Source organism: Ursus maritimus, unplaced genomic scaffold (assembly GCF_017311325.1).
Source record: "Ursus maritimus isolate PB19 unplaced genomic scaffold, ASM1731132v1 scaffold_11, whole genome shotgun sequence".
In the NCBI taxonomy this organism is placed as follows: Eukaryota; Metazoa; Chordata; class Mammalia; order Carnivora; family Ursidae; genus Ursus; species Ursus maritimus.
The window spans coordinates 62,900,725-62,921,423 of record NW_024423453.1 but is presented as its reverse complement, the minus strand read 5'-3'; the positions used below and the strand labels follow the sequence as shown (position 1 = coordinate 62,921,423).

General features: G+C 39.0%; 1 protein-coding gene across 2 annotated transcripts in view; it reads right to left on the bottom strand.

Annotated features, from left to right (window-relative positions):
* Positions 1 to 13,595: 13,595 nt before the first annotated feature.
* The window catches only part of PINX1 (PIN2 (TERF1) interacting telomerase inhibitor 1), an 80,791-nt gene continuing 73,687 nt past the window's right edge, over positions 13,596 to 20,699 (bottom strand). For both annotated transcript variants that reach the window (XM_008705081.2, XM_040626460.1), the window contains exon 7: positions 13,596 to 14,297. In XM_008705081.2, coding sequence (XP_008703303.1) covers positions 13,818 to 14,297 — 480 coding nt within the window. In that variant the 3' untranslated portion in view covers positions 13,596 to 13,817. The remainder of the gene's footprint in view (positions 14,298 to 20,699) is intronic.

Sequence of the window (20,699 nt, the reverse complement as noted above, 5' to 3'; positions counted from 1 at the left end):
GATTGACAAAGATATGTTGTATGATCTCAGTCTTCTTAACTTTATTAAGATTTGTTTTGTCACTTAATATATGGTCTTTCAGAGAATGTTCCTTATGTACTTGAGAAAAATGCATATTCTGCTGTTTTTGGGTGCGGTGATCTGTATATGTCTGTTTGGTTCAATTGGTCTATAGTTTATTCTAGTCCTCTGTTTTTTTGTTGATCCCCTGGCTATTCTGTCCGTTATTGAAATTGGAGTATTGAAGTCTCCTACTATTATTGTACAGCTATCTATTTCTCCTTTCAATCCTATCAATAATTGTTTCAAATATTTTGGAGCTCTGATGTTTGTTTGAATATATTACTAGAATTGCTATATCTTCTTGGTGAATTGACCCTTTAGTATATAATATTCTTGTCTCTTGTAAGTTTTTGACTTAAAGTCTGTTTCGTCTGATATTAGTATAGCTCCCCTGCTGTCTTTTAGTTACTATTTTCATGACATATCTTTTCCGGCCTTTCCCTTTCAACCTATGCTCCTTAGATCTAAAGTGCATCTTTTATAGACAGCGTTTAGTTTTAGTGTGTGTATCCACTCTGCCATTCTATGTCTTTTGATCGAGGAGTTCAGCCCATTTATAGTTAAAGTAATTACCAATATGGAAGCACTTACTTATGATATTTAAAAAAATGTTCTGTATGCTTATAGCTTTTTTATCCTTCATTTCCTCCATCACCACTTTCCTTTGTGTTCAGCTTTTTGTACTGACACATTTTGATTCTTTTCTCATTTCCTTTTTGTATATTCTTTAGATAGTTTCTCTGTGGTTATCATCGGAGTTAGATATTCATCCTAAAGTCATTACAATCTACCTTGAATTGATAGCAACTTAATTTCAATCACATACAAAAACTCTATTCCTTTACAGCTCTGCTCCCCCCAATTCTGTTTTTGATGTCACAACTTACATCCTTATGTATTGTATAACCACTAACATAAGTTTATATTTCTTTGTCTTTCAAATACTGTAGAAAATGAAAATTAGAGTTACAAAACAAAATTACAACAATACTATCTTTTTATATTTGTCTGTGTATTATCTTTACTAGAGAACCTTATATTTTCATATGGCTTTGAGTTATTTTTTTAGTGTCCTTACATTTCAACTTGAAAGACTCCCTTTAGAATTTCTTATAGAATATATCTGAACTCCCTCAGTTTTTGTTTGTCTGGGAATATCTTAATTTCTTCCTAATTTTTGAAGGACAGTTTTGCTGGATATAGAATTCTTGATTGACAGGGCCTCTCCCCCCATTTCATCATTTTAATATATCATCCCATTGCCTTCTGCTGAGAAATCTACCGACAGTCTTATTGGAGATCTCTTGTATGTGATGAGTCACTTTTCTCTTGCTGCTTTCAAGATTCTCTCTTTATCTTTGGCTTATCTTTGGTAATCTACTTACTCAGGTTGATTATAATATGTCTTGGTGTGAGTCTGTTTGGGTTTATCCTACTTGGAGTTTGTTAAGCTTCTTGGATTTATATCCATATATTTCCTCAAATTTGGTAAGTTTTCAGCTATCATTTCTTCAAATATTCTCTCTGCCCCTTTTTCTCTTTTCCTTCTGGGACTCCCACAATGCTTATGTGGTATGCTTGTTCATGTCTCACAAGTCTCTTTGGCTATGTTCACTTTTCTTCTTTATTCCTTTTGCTCCTCAGACTTGATAATTTCCAATGTCCAGTCTTCAAGTTTATTGATCCTTTCTTCCTTTCTTCGATGTATTTGAATCTGCTGTTGAAACCCTCTAGTGAAAATTTAGGTATTGTATTTTTCAGCACAAAATTTTATTTAGTTCATCTTTATGATTTCTATCTCTGTGTTTATATTGCCATTTTGTTTACATATAGTTTTCCTGATTTCCTTTAGTTCTTTGTGTTTTCCTTTAACTCTTTAAGCATATTTAAGACAGTTGTTTTAAAGTCTGTCTAGTAAATTCACTGTGTTTCTTCAGAGACTATTTCTGGAAATTTATTTTGTTTCTTCAAATGGGGCATGTTTCCTGTGATTTTTTGTTGAAAATGGGGCATTTGAAAAAATGGCTGCCCTACCAGTCTTTGCAGATTAGCATGGGAAACCTTTACTAATTAGCAGGGCCCTGAGTCTGAAGATTAGCACAGGGCGAAGACTTAAGAGTTTCTTAGGTCTTCTCTGGGCATGTGTCCTATCTGGGCTTATGTGTATATGTTTTCCCCTTGTAACACCCCCTCCCCATTTTCCTTTTCTGCTTTTAGCTGTCTTAATTTCCCTAAGGGTCCCAGCCCAGCTTCTTCTCAGGGCCTTAGATGTTCTGTTATATTCCTCTGCCCACAATCTTTTGTGCCCAGGCATCAGTACATCTGCAGTCCCCCTGTAGTTTTACATGCCATGGCACCTGCCACTTCCTTACATGGCTTCCAGCCAAAGATCCAAACCTTGCTGCTATTTCCTGTCTGAGCTTTGAGTCAGGCAAGGCAGATACAAGCCCCTTGGTTGGCCCATAGACAGGCTAGTATGTTATAATTTCCCCTCTACTCTTTCTGGCCCAAGGGACAGAACTAAGGATTGGGTCATTTCCTCTTGACTTCATTGTGGGAGAGTGAGGTGAAGGCAAGTAAAAACATCATGAAATTTCCTAGCATTTTGAGTGTAGTTTTACCTTGATTGGGTGTTTCTTTGGCTGATTTCCAGAGATTCTACAAAGTTATCTTAGTAAGCTTAGAGTTGTTTATTTGATGTTTTTGTTGAAGAACTGAGGTCTGGAGCTTCCTAGTCTGTCACCTTGCTGATGTCCCCAGTATTTAATTTTTCTGAGTGATTATACATGGTATTTTTAAAAAATTTCTATTTCCAACAGTTCATTAAAAGATAAAAAATATAATTGTGTGTTGCCCTTGTATCCTGTGAGTTTGTTAAACTCTTATCAGTTCAAGGAGGATTTTAGAACAGATTCCTTGGGGGTATTCTATGTACACAATCATCTCACAACTCAATATAAAGAGGAAAATGCAATGAAAGAGTGGGGAAAAGATTTGGACACTTTACAAAGGAAGATATAAGAATGGCCAGTAAGCACATAAAAAGATGCTCAACGTCATTAGTTATTAGGGAGGAATGCAAATGAAAGCCATAACGAGATACTATTATACATCATTAGAATGGTTAGAATTTAAAATGTTGAGAATATCAAGTGTTGGTAAGGATGTGGAGTGCACAGAACTCTCATAAACTGCTTGTGAGGATGTAAAATGGTAGTCTTTGGAAAACTGACAGTTTCTAAGTTAAGCAAACATTTATCATATGACCTGGCCATTCCACTCCTAGGTGTTTCTCCATAAGAAATTAAAGTGTACGTCCAAAAAAGGACTTGTATTTGAATGTTCATAGAAGCTTCGTGCATAAGAGTATACAACTGCAAAAAACTCATATAGTCATCTGATGAATGGATAAACTGGTCTATCCTTAAATGTAATCTACTGAGCAATAAAAATGAACAAACTACTGACAAATACAGTAACACTGTTGAATCCCAAAAACATTATGCTAAGTTGAAATGATTCCACTTATATGAAATTCTAGAAACAATAAAGCTATAATGATAGAAAGTAGATCAGTAGTTGCCAGAGGGCCAAGGCATGGGGGGAGGTGACTGATTGCAAAGGAGCACAGGGACATTTATTGACTGATGGAAATATTCCATAACACAATAATTGTAGTGATTATGCAGTGATATCTACTTCTCAAAACTCATCAAATTGCACACTTAAGAATGGTCAATTTATTGTTTGTAAAGTACACTTTAAATCAGTCTGACTTTAAAAATACAACATTGAGCACTAGGCATGGATTTCTCTGGGCTACAAGTGCCTATTGCCCCACAATACAGCAAAACGGGAAAACAGGCAATCATTTCATTTACTCATATATTGTCTATGATTTATTTATTCTAAAATATTTCTTAAACACGTATTGGGGATAGACACAGTGTTCAGTGTTACGGATACAATGAGAAAAAGCTTCTCCCATGGTAAGTATGGATAAAAGCACATACTCAGTGCCAAAATGAACAGGAGAGGGACATGTAACCCAGACCAGGAGTGGTCAGGGAAGTGGGAGACTGTGAGCTAAATACTGAGTGATGAATATATTGTATTTCTTTCCAAACGTGTTCACAAAATGATCTTCAGGGATAGCTAGGAGGCTATGTAGCCTAGAGGAAACACTGGGGGTTTTCAGGCAGATGTAATGGTCTGGCTACTTACTAGCTGTGTGACCTTGAGAAAAATGTCAATCAAGCAGAATCTCATTTTTTTTTCACACCCCAGATCTGGGTAATCATAATTACCTATGGGTTGTTTTGAGAATAAATGAGAAAATAATTACAAATCTTCCAGCTTAATAAAGGATGTCATTAATAATTGATAATGAGATACACATATCAACTATTCTCCCTGGTAACCATAAACTTCTTTCTACCATCCTGGTCAAATACTAGGGATGAGTAAAAAAGGGATGGGGCCCCTGAAACTCAAGACTCTCATAGTGTCACACATGACCAGCAGAGTGTCACACATGACCAGTTGGTGTAGTGGTCTTTACAGCCTGAGCACCTCTCAGGAACCAGTAAGGAGAAGGACCTAGCCCAGAAACTGGGAGAAGACACAGGAAGTCATCCAATCCTTTTCCTTCTTCCCAGGGTGGTTATATACCCAACTGCTGCTCTGACTTCCATTTTTCTGCTGAAATTTCTTTTTTTTTAAATTAAGTTTTTAATTTTAATTCCAGTATAGATAACATACAGGGTTATATTAGTTTCAGGTGTACAACATGGTGATTCAACAATTCTATGCATTACTCAGTGCTCATCATGATAAGTGCACTTCTTAATCCCCATCCCCTATTTCACCCATCCCCACCCACCTCCCCTCTGGCAACCATCAGTTTTTTCTTAATAGTTAAGAGTCTGTTTCTTGGTTTCTCTTTTTTCCTTTGCTCATCTGTTTCTTAAATTCCACATATGTGTGAAATCATATGGCATTTGTCTTTCTCTGACTTATTTTACTTAGCATTATCCATGTTGTTGCAGATGGTTAAGATTTCTTTTTTTATGGCTGAATAATGTTCCAATGTGTGTGTGAATATATATACCACATCTTCTTTATCCATTTATCTATCAGTGGACACTTGGACTGCTTCCATAGTTTGGTTGCTGTAAATAATGCTGCTATAAACACAGCGGTGGATGTATTCCTCTGAATTAGTGTTCTTGCATTCTTTGGGTAAATACCTAGTAGAGCAATCACTGGATCATAGGGTAGTTCTATTTTCAACTTTTTGAGGAAACTCCTATACTGTTTTCCACAGTGGCTGCACCAGCTTGCATTCCTATTTCTGGTGAAATTTCAAAGGTTCCCTCTAGTGTTTTTGTTTTTGTTTTAAGATTATTTATTTGAGAGAAAGAGAGGGAGAGAGCACAAGCAGGGGTAGCGGCAGAGGGGAGAGGGAGAAGCAGGCTCCCCATTCAGCAGGAAGCCTGATGCGGGGCTCAATCTGAGGACCCTGGGATCATGACTTGAGCTGAAGGCAGACATTTAACTTACTGAGTCACCCAGGCGCCCCTCCTTCCAGTTTTTAAAACTCCAAGATCCATGAAGCAAAACTCAAAACACCGAAGTCTAGCTCTAGCAAAAAATTTCAAGGCCACCACTCCTGACCATCCTCTGAAGAGCATAATCTCTGGCACTAGCTCTAACTCTGAACATCACATGCATGCCTCTATACAAAGGTTTCTTGCCACCCATGAACACCAAATGAGCATTTTTGGCTTGCAAAATCTTTTAAGTTAACAACTTCCTCCTGAATTTAGATACATAAAATTGTACATATCCAAATGAAGCATATGGCTTTTGTTCTTTCAACTTTCATGACACAGTTCACTAAATAGTAAGCTTCTTTTTTAAAAAAAGATTTTACTTATTTATTTGACAGAGAGAGTGAGAGAACACAAGCAGGGGGAGTGGCAGACGGAGAGGGAGAGGGAGAAACAGGCTTCCAGCTGAGCAGGGAGCCCAATGCAGGGCTCCATCCCAGGACCCTGGGATCATGACCTCAGTGAAGGCAGATAATTAAACAACTGAGCCTCCCAGGCACTCCTTAAATGGTAAGCTTCTCGAGGGCTGGGGTCATGTCCTTGTCATATTTGTATTCCTAGCCCCTCGCATTGAGCCTTAACCATTTAAGGTTTGTGGAATGACTATATGTGCACATCTGTGATGCTCTCCCACATCATTTCATATACCTCTCCTCTTGTGAATTACATTGTAGTTGCTATGAAGGCACCTTACATACCCAAATGGACTAAATCACACATTGAATTAATTAAATTATTAAAAACAAATATCATAGTATCCAAAACCTTCCCAGGAGCAAAAAGGGGTTGGAACCTGGGGAGACAACCATCTCATCTGCCACTTCATGAACTGGTGAGCTTGGTCAAGGTACATGGCAACCCTGAGCCTATTTCATCATCTATAAAGTGAGGAATGTAATAATATAGCTCCTACAGGGTTGAGGTGAGCAGGATTGCTTGTTGTCTCAGGGACAAACATTTGGAAAGATCCTCTGATTTGAAGACACATTAGGTTATGTGGCCAGAGTACACGTTCTCCCTGTTAATATTTGTTCATTGCAGACTGAGAGTGCCTTGCCCCATCACAGCAGGATTTTGTAAATCCTCCAAGCTAAATTGCAACAACTTGCTCCACTCGGAGCTGCCTAGGAGATCCAGGTAAGGGCAGGATCCTGAAACCTGTCACCTCAGAAGTTTGAGTCAACGTAACCACACCCCGCTGTGCCCCAGGGCCTGCTCACAGGTTACCTCCTCCACCGAGGAGCCCTAAGCATTCCTGGGACTCTGATGTCTTCAGGATGACCTGACCACACCTTCTTATTTCATCCTGGAACTTGTCAGTCATGAAAAAGAATCACTGCAGCACCTAAAAAGTGGTTCAGGAGCCCTGGTGATAACTCTGCAGAGCACCGGGAGGACTGCTGCTGCCAGAACATCCTCATCTGGGAGGACACCAGTCGCCTTCCTATGAATGGGGTTCTCAGCTTTTTCTAAGAATTTTTTTTACTCCTTTTGCTTGGAGGAAGACAGAAAAATGCATTGAGGGCTGTCAGGTTTTGTTCGATCCTTTTTCCCCACTTAATCCTACAACCACCACTCAAGGAAGGAAGGCTTGAAAATTGAGCCCCATTTAGAGATCGTCATGCAAGGTGATAGTTGCAAGGAAAGCCTGGGGAGAAGCAGGGAGGAATTAATAATTAAGGTGTCAAGTTGGGTGAGGAGGTCTTACATATACCCTATGTTATAATGCTGAGGATTTGAAGGAAAGCAGAGGCTGCGGCCACAGCAGTGCATCCCTGATTATCATGTTCACCCTGGGATACACTTCAGAGGTCTTCAGAGCATGGGCTCTGGCCTAGCTGTGCTTTGTTTATTTGCTTCTTCACTTAAGAGTCCTCTGTACCTGCTATGTGCAAGGCATTGTCCTGGGTGCTGTAGATACACAAAGCTTGACTTCACCTTCAGAGGCCCCAGACTTGAAGAGGAAGAATTCATACATCTAAAAGTCCTAATACAGGGTAGACTTTAATGAGTCAGAAAGCAGTATGAAAATTCAGGAAAAGGAGATTGCTTCTGGGAGCTTTTTGAGTAAAGGCTGGAGAAATTAAATCAATAATTTGATGACCTCTGAGGCAGGAGTTGAAGGCCAATAGGTAGAGAAATTTCAATTCAGCTGGGAGAAGAGCTCAGTGAGCATGTCTGTATTAGCCCCCACACTGTAACCATCCACTTTTTGGCAAGCCAAACCCAACTCTGTTCCTACCTACCCTTTTTCACATGCTGTGGCTTCTCCCAACCCACCCACTTCCCCTTACTGGTCCCATGTAAGCTTTGTGTAGGTCATTTTAGTGTATTCAATATTTCTTAACTAGATAGTATACTTTTATGCAAAGAGTCTACTCATCCACTTTATTAGGACATGATACTAATTTGCTAATAACTGAGCAATATAAAACTACACATCAGAGCACCTGATCTGACCTTTTCATCCCCACAGGTCAACACAACAGGTTTCAAACTGCAGTGGCTGCAGAACCCACAATATAAACTGGGTGACAGTGGGGAACTTCTTACTTAAATCTAAATACAGCTGCTGCTTGCTGGTCCAGGGACTGAGATTGCTTGGGCAAATTGTGCTGAAACATTTCTCTGACACTCTTAAAAAAAAAACAAAAAAAAAAACAAACCACAAAACAGGTCCCAGCTTGCTCCTGCTGGTGTCAGCCAAGAGGTGAAGGAAGAGAGAAGCAGAGGTATGCACTGTGGTCTAAAACAAGTGCTCATTTGGTTTCATTTTTCAGAAGCATCAATATTTTCTGTACATTAGAATAAATTGTTTTCTTAATTGGCAAACAGGTTTTAAGAAGCCAAGCGCCTTACCCAATTTCCCACCAACCTCTTGACCAAGTTGGAAAGGAAAATCCACTGAGAATTTCTAATGTGCAGTGTACCCTAAAGTATTTTCTATAGCTGATATTAACTCAAGCTAATTGCAAAACTTTTACAGTTTGCAGGTTGCTCTCAAATATATTCTCATTGTCAATACCAGTTATGTGTAAGCCTCACAGTAACCACAAAGCAAAAACATAGAGTAAATACACAATTACGAGAAAATAATATTAAGAGAAAGTGTACCACTGAAGAGAGTCATCAAACCACAAAGCAAGAGAGCAAGAGAAGAAAGGAACAGAGTACTAAAACAGCCAGAAAATAATGAACAAAATGGCAATAAACACATACCTATCAATAATTACTTTAAATGTAAATGGATTAAATTCTCCAATCAAAAGACACAGAATGTCTGGGTAAAAAAACAGACCTGTCTATATGCTCCTACAAGAGATATACTTTCTTTTTTCAAATTTTTATTTAAATTCTAGTTAGTTAACATATAGTGTAATATTGGTTTCTGAATTTAGTGATTTATCGGTTACATATAACGCCCAGTGCTCATCATAAGAAGAGATACACTTTAGATGTAAAGACACATGCAGATTGAAAGTGAAGGGCTGGGGAAAGATATTCCATGCAAATGGAAACAAAAAGAAAGCTGGAGTAGCTGTACTTCTATCAGACAAAACAGAACTTAAAACAAAGACCTTGTAAGAGACAAAGAAGGGCATTGCATAATGATAAAGCGGTCAATCGAACAAGAGGATATAGCTTTGGAAAAATTTGTGCACCCAAGATAGAAGCATCTAAATACATAAAGCAAATATTAACAGTCCTGAAGGAAGAAAGAGACAGGAATATAATAGTAGGGGACATTAATACCTCACTTACCTCAATGGATAGATTATCCACACAGAAAATCAATAAGGAAATATTGGCCTTAAATAATATGTTAGACTAGATGGACTTCATAGATTATACAGAACATTCCATCCAAAAGCAACAGAATACACATTTTTCTCAAGTGACATGGAATACTTTCTAAGATCATATGTGAGGCCACAAAACAAATCTTTATTCCTTTAGGAGGAATGAAATCATATCAAGCATCTTTTCTAACCACAATGGTATGAAACTATAATTACATGAAGAAAACTGAAAAATTCACAAATACATGGAGATTATACAACATGTGGCTTAACAAATGGGTCAAAGAAGTCAAAAGAAAAATAAAAATACAGTGAGACAAATGAAAATGGAAACAGATCATACCAAAATTTATAGGATTCAGCAAAAGCAATTAGGAGAGAGAAGTTCATAATGATAAATGCCTACCTCTATAAAAAATCTCAAATAAACCACCTAACTTTACACCTCAAGGAACTAGAAAAAGTGAAGTCTAAATTTAGCAGAAGGAAGGAAATAACAAATAGAGCAGAAATAAATGAAATAGAAACTATATTAACAATATAGATCAATGAAACTAAGAGGTTGTTTGAAAAGGTAAAATTGACGAACTTTTAACTAGGCTTACCAAGAAAAAAAAAGGGAGAAGACGCAAAATCATAAAATTAAAAGGAGATATTACAATTGATAACAAAGAAATACAAAGCCTCATAAGGGACTACTATGAACAATTATGAACGATTATATGCCAATAAATGGGACAAACTAGAAAAAAAAAAAAGGATAAATTCCTAAAAATATACAACGTACCAAGGTTGAATCATCATGAAATAGGGAATCTGAACACAATGATTATTAGGAGAAAATCTGAACACAATGATTACTAGGAGATTGAATCAGTAATCAAAAAAAATTGCCAACAAATAAAGTTCAGGACCAGATAGCTTCACTGGTGAATTCTACCAAACATTCAAAGAATTAGTACCAATTTTTCTCAAACTCTTTCACAAAACAGAAAAGGGCAAAACTCTTCCCAAACACATTTTACAAGGCCAGCATTACCCTGATAAACAAGACCAGATGAGGATACCACAAATACAAAAATAATTACAGGCCAATATCCTGATGAACAGAGATGCAAAAATCCTCAGCAAAACGTGAGTGAAACAAATTTAACAATACATTAACAGGACCATACGTCATGATCAAGAGGGATTTACTGCAGGAATGTGAGGATGGTTCAACACCAGCAGATAGGTCAATGTGATACACACTTCATTAACAAAATGAAGGATAACAATCATAGGATCATCTCAATAGATGAAGGAAAAGCACTTGACAAAACTCAGTATGATAAAACAACTCTCAAAATAGTGGGTGTAGAGGGAACATACCTCAGCATAATAAAAGACATATATGATAAGGCCACAGCTAACATCAGATTCAACAGTGAAAAGATGAAAGTTTTTTCTCTAAGATCAGGGACAAGATAAGGATGCCCACTCTCACCACTTTTATTCAATATAGTATTGGAAGTCCTAGCCAGAGCAATTAGGCAGGGGAAAAAAAAAACACTCAAAACTGGAAAGGAGTAAAACTGTCACTATTTGCAATGGCATAATATGATATACAAAAAACCCTAAAGACTCCACCAAAAAGCTCTCAGGACTAATAAAGTTGGTAAAGTTGCAGGACACAAAATCAATACATAAAAATCTGTTGTGTTTCTTTCCACTAATACAAATTATCAGAAAGAGAAATTAACAAAACAATCCCATTTACAACTGCATCCAAACGAATAAAATACCTGGAAATAAATTCAACCAGGGTGAAAGGCCTATGTATTGAAAACTACAAGACATTATTGAAAGAAACAGAAGGCACAAATAAATGGAAAGGTTTTCTATGGATTTGGAAGAATTAATATTGTTAAAATGTCCATACTACAGTACCCAAGGCAACGTACAGATTCAATGCAACCCCTATCAAAAATCCTATGGTATCTTTCATAGAGATAGAACAAACAATTCTAAAATTTGCATGGAACCACCAAAGACTCTGAATAGCCAAGCTATTTTGAGAAAGAAGAACAAAGCTGAGGCAAAACACTCCCTGATTTTAAAGTCTATTAACAAAGCTACAGTAATTAAAACTGTATGATACTGACATAAAAACAGACACACAGATCAACAGAACAGAGAGCCCAGAAATAAACCCACACATATATGTTTAATCAATTTATGAAAGAGGAGCCTAGAATATACAATGGGGAAAGGACAGTCACCTCAATAAATGGTACTGAAGAAATTAGTCACACAGAAAAGAATGAAACTGGACTACTATCTTACGCCGTACACAAAAATTAACCCAAAATGATTAAAGACTTGAACGTAAGATCTGAAATCATAAACTCCAGAAGAAAACATAGTCGTAAGCTCCCTGACAACTCTTGGCAAAGATTTTTTAAATCTGATACCAAAACCAAAACAACAGAAGCAAAGTAAACAAGTGGGACTACATCGAATTAAAACGCTTCTGCACAGCAAAGGAAGCCATCAACAAAATGAAAACGCAACCTACTGAATGGGAGAAAATAATTGAAAGTCATACATCTGATAAGGGGCTAATATCCCAAATATATAAAGAACTCAATGGCAATTCATACAATAGCAAATACAAATCTGATTAAACAACAGGCAGAACATCTGAACAGACGTTTCTCCAAAGAAGACATACAAATGGCCAACAGGTATGAAAAGAAAGGAAAGAAAGGAAAGGAAAGGAAAGGAAAGGAAAGGAAAGGAAAGGAAAGGAGGAAGGGAGGAAGGGAGGGAGGGAGGGGGAAGCAAGGAAGGAAAGAAGGAAGGAGAGAGGGAAAGGAAAGAAAAGAAAAGAAAAGGAAGGAAGAAAGAGAAAGAAAGGAAAAAAAATGTTTGACATCATTAATCAGGGAAATGGAAATAACAATCACCATTATCACCTTACACCTGTTACAATGGCCATTATCAAAAAGACAAGAAATAACACAGTAAGGAAGTGGAGAAAAAAGGAACCCTTGTGCACTGCTGGTGGAAAGAAATGTAAACAGGTAAACCACAATGGAAACCAGTATAGAAGTTCCTCAAAAAATTAAAAATATAACTACCATATGATCCTGCATTTCCATTCCTGGGCATTTATCTAAATTAAACAAAAACACTAATTTGAAAAGATATATGCATCCCCATGTTTATTGCAGCATTATTTACAATGGCTAAGATAGGGAAAAAACCTAAGTGTCCACCAATGGATGAAAGTATAAAGAAATTTATAAACACACAGGAAGAATATTATTCAGCCACAAAAAAGAATGAAATCTTGCCATTTGCAACAACATGGATGGACCTCAAGGGCATTATGCTAAGTGAAACAAGTCAGAGAAAGACAAATACTATATGATCTCTCTTACATGTGGAATCTAAAAAACGTAAGTAAACAAAAAAGAAAGAAAACAAAACCAAGCTCATAGATATAGAAAACAGACTGGTGGTTCCAAGATGGAAGAGTGCAAAAAATGGGTGAACTGTTGCTTTTTTTTTTTTAATAAATTGAGAATACATAAATAAAAGTAACAGTGACATGTGAAGAGCACCACCACATGGAAACAGCTCTGACTACCCACACTCCCTGAGGAACAGCTGGCTCAGAGGCCTCCTGGGAGACCAGGAAAGTTAAACTGTCCCCAGAGTCAGCTCACTTCATCAACTTTGTCATCTTGGGGAGAAGACCTCCGAACACACAGCCACCATTGCTCAGTGGAAGAGAGGATATTAAAACAATCTCCCCATCAAAACCAAACTAAACCAAACAACGCTCCAATTTGGGAATGTAATCATATAATACCTGCTTGGCAAAAATTTACGGGTGGCTATAGAACAGAAAGAACTATGTAAATCCAAACTATTGCCTCTTAATCCTTTAATTAGACTGAGTCCTTGAGAAGGAAGCACAATTCATTGTTACTAAAGGAAGTCAAGAGCAAATACAGCCTGTGACATACCTACACACACACACACACACACACACACACACACATACACACACACACACACATACACAATGATGTATTCAAATAAATATGAATAAACACTCAGGCTGAAGGGCTCAGTCTAAATAGAAATTTATTTGTTTATGAGAGCCATGATTTGGGACATTAAAAGTTCTCCAGGGATGTGCTTGGAAAAACATGGTGAGAGGGCGAGACTCAGCAACCGACGGGCATGTCAAAAGATGTGCACAAACTCTCTCGGGTGAACTCTGCTCTGACTTCAGTCCAAAGGTGTTTGCTCACAGCTGAATGGCTGGAAGACGCTGGCTCGAGAGAATTTATTCGGAGCCTTTCTTCTTCTTCTTCGTCTTCTTCTTCACTGGTATGTCATGTAACATAGCGTCCACTGCTACCTCAACTTGCTTTTGTAGCTTTTTCTTTTCTCTCCTTTTTTTGGGCTTTGGGGTAATGTCCTGATCATCAGCGGGCCACACACAATCCTCTCCATCCTCAGCAGAAACACCAGAATTCTCAGCCCAACAAGGGTCTCCGAGCTGCCGTTCAACTTGGTCTCTCTTCTTCTTGGCCTGGGGTTCGGTGTAAGTCTCCACATTTTTATCTTTTGTCTCTTTCTTTCTTTTCTTTCCCCTTTTTCTCTCCATTTGGGTCTCTGCAAGGTCAGGCCCTGCTGCTATGACCTGTGGCTTGTTCTTTAGTTCTGCCATCCGCTTGGCAAAGTACTCTTGGATGGTGAAGGCACTGGTCGTTGTGGTGGAGGACACATTCCCATCTGGAGTGGCAGGGCTGGAATCATCATCCTAAGGTGGGGAAAAAAGTTAAGACCAATTAAGCATCAACTGTTGACTCCTCACACCATCCCCGAGCAGTGCACATGGGGCTACTCGCATTGGGCGGCAGGGAACCAGGCTGAGCGCCCACCCAGCTTCCACCTTGTCTGTTTGTCTCCCCTTTGGTAGAGCTCAACAGCAAAGCACACAGCAAGGTGGCCAGACACTCTGGTTGAATATTGTATGTATTCAAAGAGACAGAAGCTAACTTCATAAGTGAAGTGGCAAGTCACCTACATGGAATATTGAGTAAACAGCTGCTTAGCAACAATGTTATACCTGATGACTAAGTACCCAGAATCTCCCTTACAAACACAGGGACACTGAAGTCCTCCAGCTTTGTGATTTTTGTCGGATGCCTATTTTAGCTCTGTTATGGATTACACAGGTCTCTGTGCATTGACCTGGAAGCACAGATGACATATGTATATGCTAGCCCTTCCTGTGACAGGAGCCCAATGCCAACCCAGAACCGGGTCTGTCGGGAACACCTGTGTCCTGCACAGGCAGAGGGTGGCCCTCCAGAAGAGAATGCACCAAGGTTGAAAGTGAAAGTGTTCCCTCCTCCACATATAAAGAACAGGTTAGCATGGGGAACCCTTCTTCCTTCGGCTGGGAGGTGGGAAGAAGAGAGATGGCCCCATCCTTATTCCAACATGGATTAGATACTCGTGGCTGTGTTAGTCTTGTTTCCAAATGTGAAGAATTACTCACTCATAACAGCTGGGATTAAGTGATGTGTACACTTTAATTTTAAATAAATACATTCAGCTGTACGGCTTTAGAAGTGAGAAAATTCCTAACAACAGGCTGGGATAAAAAATGAAACGCTACTATCAAAATGTGGGTTGTGGCTGGCTGGCTGGAACTAAGAGGATGAAAACATGTGAGAGAAAAGTAAGTACCTACAAGATGAAGAATATAAGGACTATGCTTTACGTAAAGTCAATGTTTCGAGTAACTATGCCCACAGAAACTTTTGAAATAATCAAGCCATTAGACAATAATGCTAAACCTGGGTTTTCATAATAACCTGGCCTCTTCCTTCATATTTACGTATTTGCACAGAAGAGACTCGTCTGACCTTTTCATGTTGGAAGGGTGGGAAAATGGTTTTCTGAATAAATCTGTTTCCAAATTAGGATTCTGCAAATTATTATGAACTGGTCAGTTGAAGTTCTGCCTATGCAGCTAACGTTATTACAAACCAACACATATAAATGGACTGTGCATTTTCTTGATACAGAACTCGAAAACCAGCTCAGTGGAATCAACATAGCACCCTTGTTGAAATTCTAGCAGAATCGATATTCCATCAACGAACAACTGGGCTTTGAGTGGCCACTGCCCCAGTGAGCTCTCACCAAAGAGTACCTTGCCAACAACATCACGACTTATCCAATTAACACAAACCTTATTTTACTCAGGGCAAAAAACACAAAATCGTGTGGTCAATTTTTAAAATTTCAAAATGTAAAATACAGAACATATGGAATAAACCAACTAAGCCTTGGGAAGAAGTTCAAATGTCACCTATCAGCATTCAATTCTGGCTGCAATCCCTTCAGGTAATTTTGCTAAAAATTTAAAAACAGCTACCACAGGAGAACGAAACAAGGTCACTTGTCTTTTTAATTCCTTAAATGTTGAAAAAGCTGAAATTCTGCATAGCAGAATGAGAAATCTCAAAGTCTCCTGGTACTAGCTAATCCCAGCGTGATGGGCAAGAATGCTCTTGCCTTCCATTTAAGGGCACGCAGCCACACCCAGACAGCAGGCAGCCTGTGAAGGTGGCCCGTTTATGTAAAGCAGGTTTCATTTAGTTTCATGGCGTTAAAAGGAGTTTATCTTATGCGGGCCAACTCTTCTGGTGTCTGAGGAACTGAAATTTAAATTATAACCTATGGCTCCTTACCTTGCTCACCTATGTATTACCTCCTGAATTCCTGCTTTCAACAGTTAAATCACAGGAACTAATTGCTGGCATTAATCACACTTTTAATTATTAGGAAATATAAGACTATTTTTGAGTGGCTTGTTGAATTCAGCAGGCCTTTCTAATTCCAGAGAATAACTATGCTCATACTCAACTCCTTATGGTGATAAGGATTTTAATAACCACGGGCCACTGCACACCAAGCTTAGCAGGGCATGGAGACAAGCAAGAGGTGCCAGCACCCAAATCCTATTTATCTCAAAGAAAAACGTAGGCAAAACAATAGCTTGCTGGGGAGAGCCATTTAATGCCAGGGGCAGCCACCCTCCCACACTACAGGAATGTATCTGTTTTAAAAGCCACGGAAACACCAGTAATCAGTTGCAGATCTGATTCTTGTAGGAGCAGTGCCCAGGACTCCTACATCATAAGCTCATATTTTGATTTTATAAATCATAAACCTAGTTTTACTACAGCAATTGTAATCCCTGTATTCTTGGCCTTAAATACGAAAAATATACACCTTTTCAAGAAAACTAAAACTTTTCATGTTTGGTCTTTATTTCAAAGTAAGTACTGAAAAAAGCAACGGTTACTTCTAGTTGTTTGAAATAGAGACAACTTGCATCTTTCCACATTTCCATTAATCACACAATACAACCTCAAAAAAAAAAAAAATCTGTAATGCCACACGTGACTTCTACTACTTCGTAAACTTCAAGAACGCACCAATTTGCTAACAGTGTTCTAAAAACTAGCCAAATAAATGACAAATAGGTTGAAAACTTCCAGTTCCATACAAAGTACTACCAAGGGAGGTATAGTTCTTTTTTAATAATAATTTTTTATTATATGTTAGTGACCATACAGTAACATCCTTAGTTTTTGATGTAGTGTTCCACGATTCATTATTTGTATATAACACCCAGTGCACCATGCAATATGTGCCTACTAAACATTTGATTTGAGTTTAGGGATTCAGGAAACATTTTTTTTTTTTAATTCTATTTCTTGCTGTTAACTAATGAAGGCCCCTTAGGTGAATCCCATAGCCTCTCTAGGCCTGTTACCTATTATCAAGTCAAAGCAGTAGGTTAAAGGAGGTCATTTCTTTAGACCTTGAAGGTCTAAAACTTACTGATCTCTGAAAAGACATTTGTGCTGGCCATTCCTCTGTGACAGAAGAGAGCAGAGAAGGGACAGTGAGGCAGTATAAGCAGGCAGAAGAGATGAGCTCTGTTCATAGCAAATCACCACAACTGTCAAGCCAAGATGCCACAGAGATCAATATACCCACAGTCTACCAGTGGAACAAACATTTCTACACCACCTGTAAGAAGGCACACAGTCGAAAAGCAAATCCAGTAATACCATTCAGAAGAGCTGAAAGAGCCAAATACTATTTTGTACTGAACAGCTGTTAAGAATTTATTTTAGGGGCGCCTGGGTGGCTCAGACGGTTGGGCGTCTGCCTTCAGCTCAGGTCATGATCCCAGAGTCCTGGGATCCAGTCCCACATCAGGCTCCCTACTCAGTGGGGAGTCTGCTTCTCCCACTCCCCCTGCTTGTGCTCTCTCTCTCTGTCAAATAAATGGATAAAATCTTTAAAAAAAAAAAAAATTTATTTTAAAAAGAGGCTAAAATCAATAAAAGCAAAAAACTGAAACGACTATTAGCTGAAGGATAGATCTATTTTATACCTATATGCTGGAAATCACCCCAAATAATGATGTTACCCGACTGGAATCAGAACTGTGGTGGCTTCTGGAATGAATAATGGGCAACCACTCCCTTGGCTTTTATGCCTCCACAGTCTAAGATTCTTTAAGTCCTGGCTTGAGTGAGCCAATAGTTTTAATAGCTGCCTAGTAATGGCATGAGCAAGGAGAAATGCAGGCTTTCACTTGGGTCCAGTGAAGGATACAGGTGTTAAGAGTTGTCTGTGTGGGAGCTGGGCTCTGCCCCGTGGAACCCCCCACCCTCTGTGCTGACCATGGCCTCCTGTCAGTTCACACGGGGGACAGGGAAATGTCCGAAGTAATTGTCCATGTCCAGGACCAAGCAGGATACCTAAGATGAAGCTCTGCAAAGAAAGAGGCTGTGAACGAGGAGGGGAAATGGTAAGGGAATAACAAAGTAGTTTTAAAACAAATCTCTCCCTAAATTTGTAATTCATCCACAGTATTGCCTTCCTTTTCATCAATTATTCAGAAAGACCCAAAGGTACATTCAGAGTCTTGAAATCTTTTCCACATATTTTAGAACCTACTCTTTTTAAAATATGAAGTGCAACTTTATATTTGTGTTGTTCTGTTTCATGAGTTAATATTATCTCTTCCCAGAAAATGTCAGTCTTCTCATTTCTCTCAGAGCTTAAAAAAGTATGTGTTAAAAGAAAAAAAAAAAAACCACCAAAAACATCTGATAATCAGTTTTCCCAAATGATAGCTGGGGCCTTAATTTCTACCCAAGCAATAAATATTCTGTGGGTTGGAACTCAGGAGGACCTGTTCCTCACTTCATAGAACCTCAATGGTTTAAAGCCAGAAGGGCCCCGTGGGAGTGTTCCACTCAATCACAGAAGGAAACCTGATGCAACGTGGCCACACCTGGGTGTACTGAAGGAAGCAGCCATCATTAGATGCCTTCAACATGCCAGTCACTTATTATCATAAGCCAGCTCATGTGACCCTCACAGCAACCCAAGGAGAGGCATTTTCTCCATTTTACAGATCAAACTGCTTAACTGCAGAAGGTCTTGTGGCCGTAAGGCTGCCAGACACAAAGCCCTTTCTCTTTCCACTATGGCATCCTAACTTTTGGCCTGTGTCACAGAGACTCACTTGTCACTGTTGCTCTCTTCCGAAATCATCCTAATACCGAAATCTGTATCAGTTGGTCATATAATCCATGGACTAAGATCCATGCTCAACTTTGATGAGGGCAGAAGGTAACTGACAAAAAAGTTTCATGTAGAAGAAATGTCACCAGAAACAGATAGTACTTTCTTTCTTTCTTTCTTTTTTTTTAATAGAGACAGCCAGCGAGAGAGGGAACACAAGCAGGGGGAGTGGGAGAGGAAGAAGCAGGCTCCTAGCGGAGGAGCCTGATGTGGGGCTCGATCCCATAACGGCGGGATCACGCCCTGAGCCGAAGGCAGACGCTTTACCGCTGTGCCACCCAGGCGCCCCCAGATAGTACTTTCTAAACAGAAAAAAAAAAAAAAAAAAAATCCTTAGGTAGTTTGCAGTTTATATAAATAAAAAATAGCCCAAAGCCAGGCTGAAGAGTTTTATAATTAGTCAAATTAGCATGTAAATTCACTTAGCAAAGTGTGAAGGTTTTGAAGCAGGGAGTAAAAGCCGAGTCCAACCTTCCACCTAAGGCAAGACCCCCTCGTGGACAGATGTCTTACGACTCCCAGACAGACACATCTAATACAGACAGCAATTACTTGGTGAGGCAGGCAGTCTCTCCTACCATTAACTTGCTTTGTCTGTTTTCTCAACAGCAACAGTTAGATTCCAGTTGGTTCAAGCCTATATACCGTGTGCCATCCTGAGAGCTGGAGAATCTTAGGACCTAAACCTACCTCTGGCTGTTCTGAATTATCACTGGGACTGGGAGCAGTGGGACAGAATGGATGCAAAAGAAACAAGACCTTGCAAAGAGAGATCCTTAAGACATCAACTATAATATACCACAGTCATCACAGGTACCTGAAAGATGCCCAAAACTATGCATGTCAACTTTTCTCCCATGTCCACAAAATTGTGAGTTTGTTCTTTGTTTTTTTTAAGCAATTCTAGAGGCTCTGCAGCTCAATGCGCTATCTGCTCAAGCACCTCTGGGTTCACAGTCCTCTGTGCCTTTCAAATATGTATACTACGATGGATTAACAGCAAAATGCCCAAATAAAAAGGACTCTCTTTATCGTTCTCAGAAGGATGTTGTTAATATCTTTCAGGGCAGGAAAACAGAGCAGTTTGGGTTGAGAATTCAGTGAGGTGTTTGGGGCAAACGTACTATAAATATAAAATCTTAACTTATGATAGCAGATTATCCAGCGATGGGGTTTCAAAGGCAAAAGTCTTTCAGCTCACTGAACCTTCTCATATGTCACTGCTCATCTTAAGTGACAAGAGGACTGCAGCCTTTTGATTTCCATGTTAAAACACAAGAGAGTGTGCTGCAACAGTAATCCTTCAATGAACTTTCCTCATCGAAAGAAAAAGTAGACACCCAGAGCTCAAAAGTAATGGATTTAGCAACTGGAGTTATTAGCTCTGACAGCTGGTGCCTGCGATGAGCAAATGCTCACTTCCACTCTCCTCTGTCGTCAGCTTGGGCTGGATCAGTCTGGGCAAAGTTAAGAAAGCTTGGCGAGTGAGTGCTTTGGAAGAACATTTTGTATCTTTTCCAAATTTTTCAGCAGG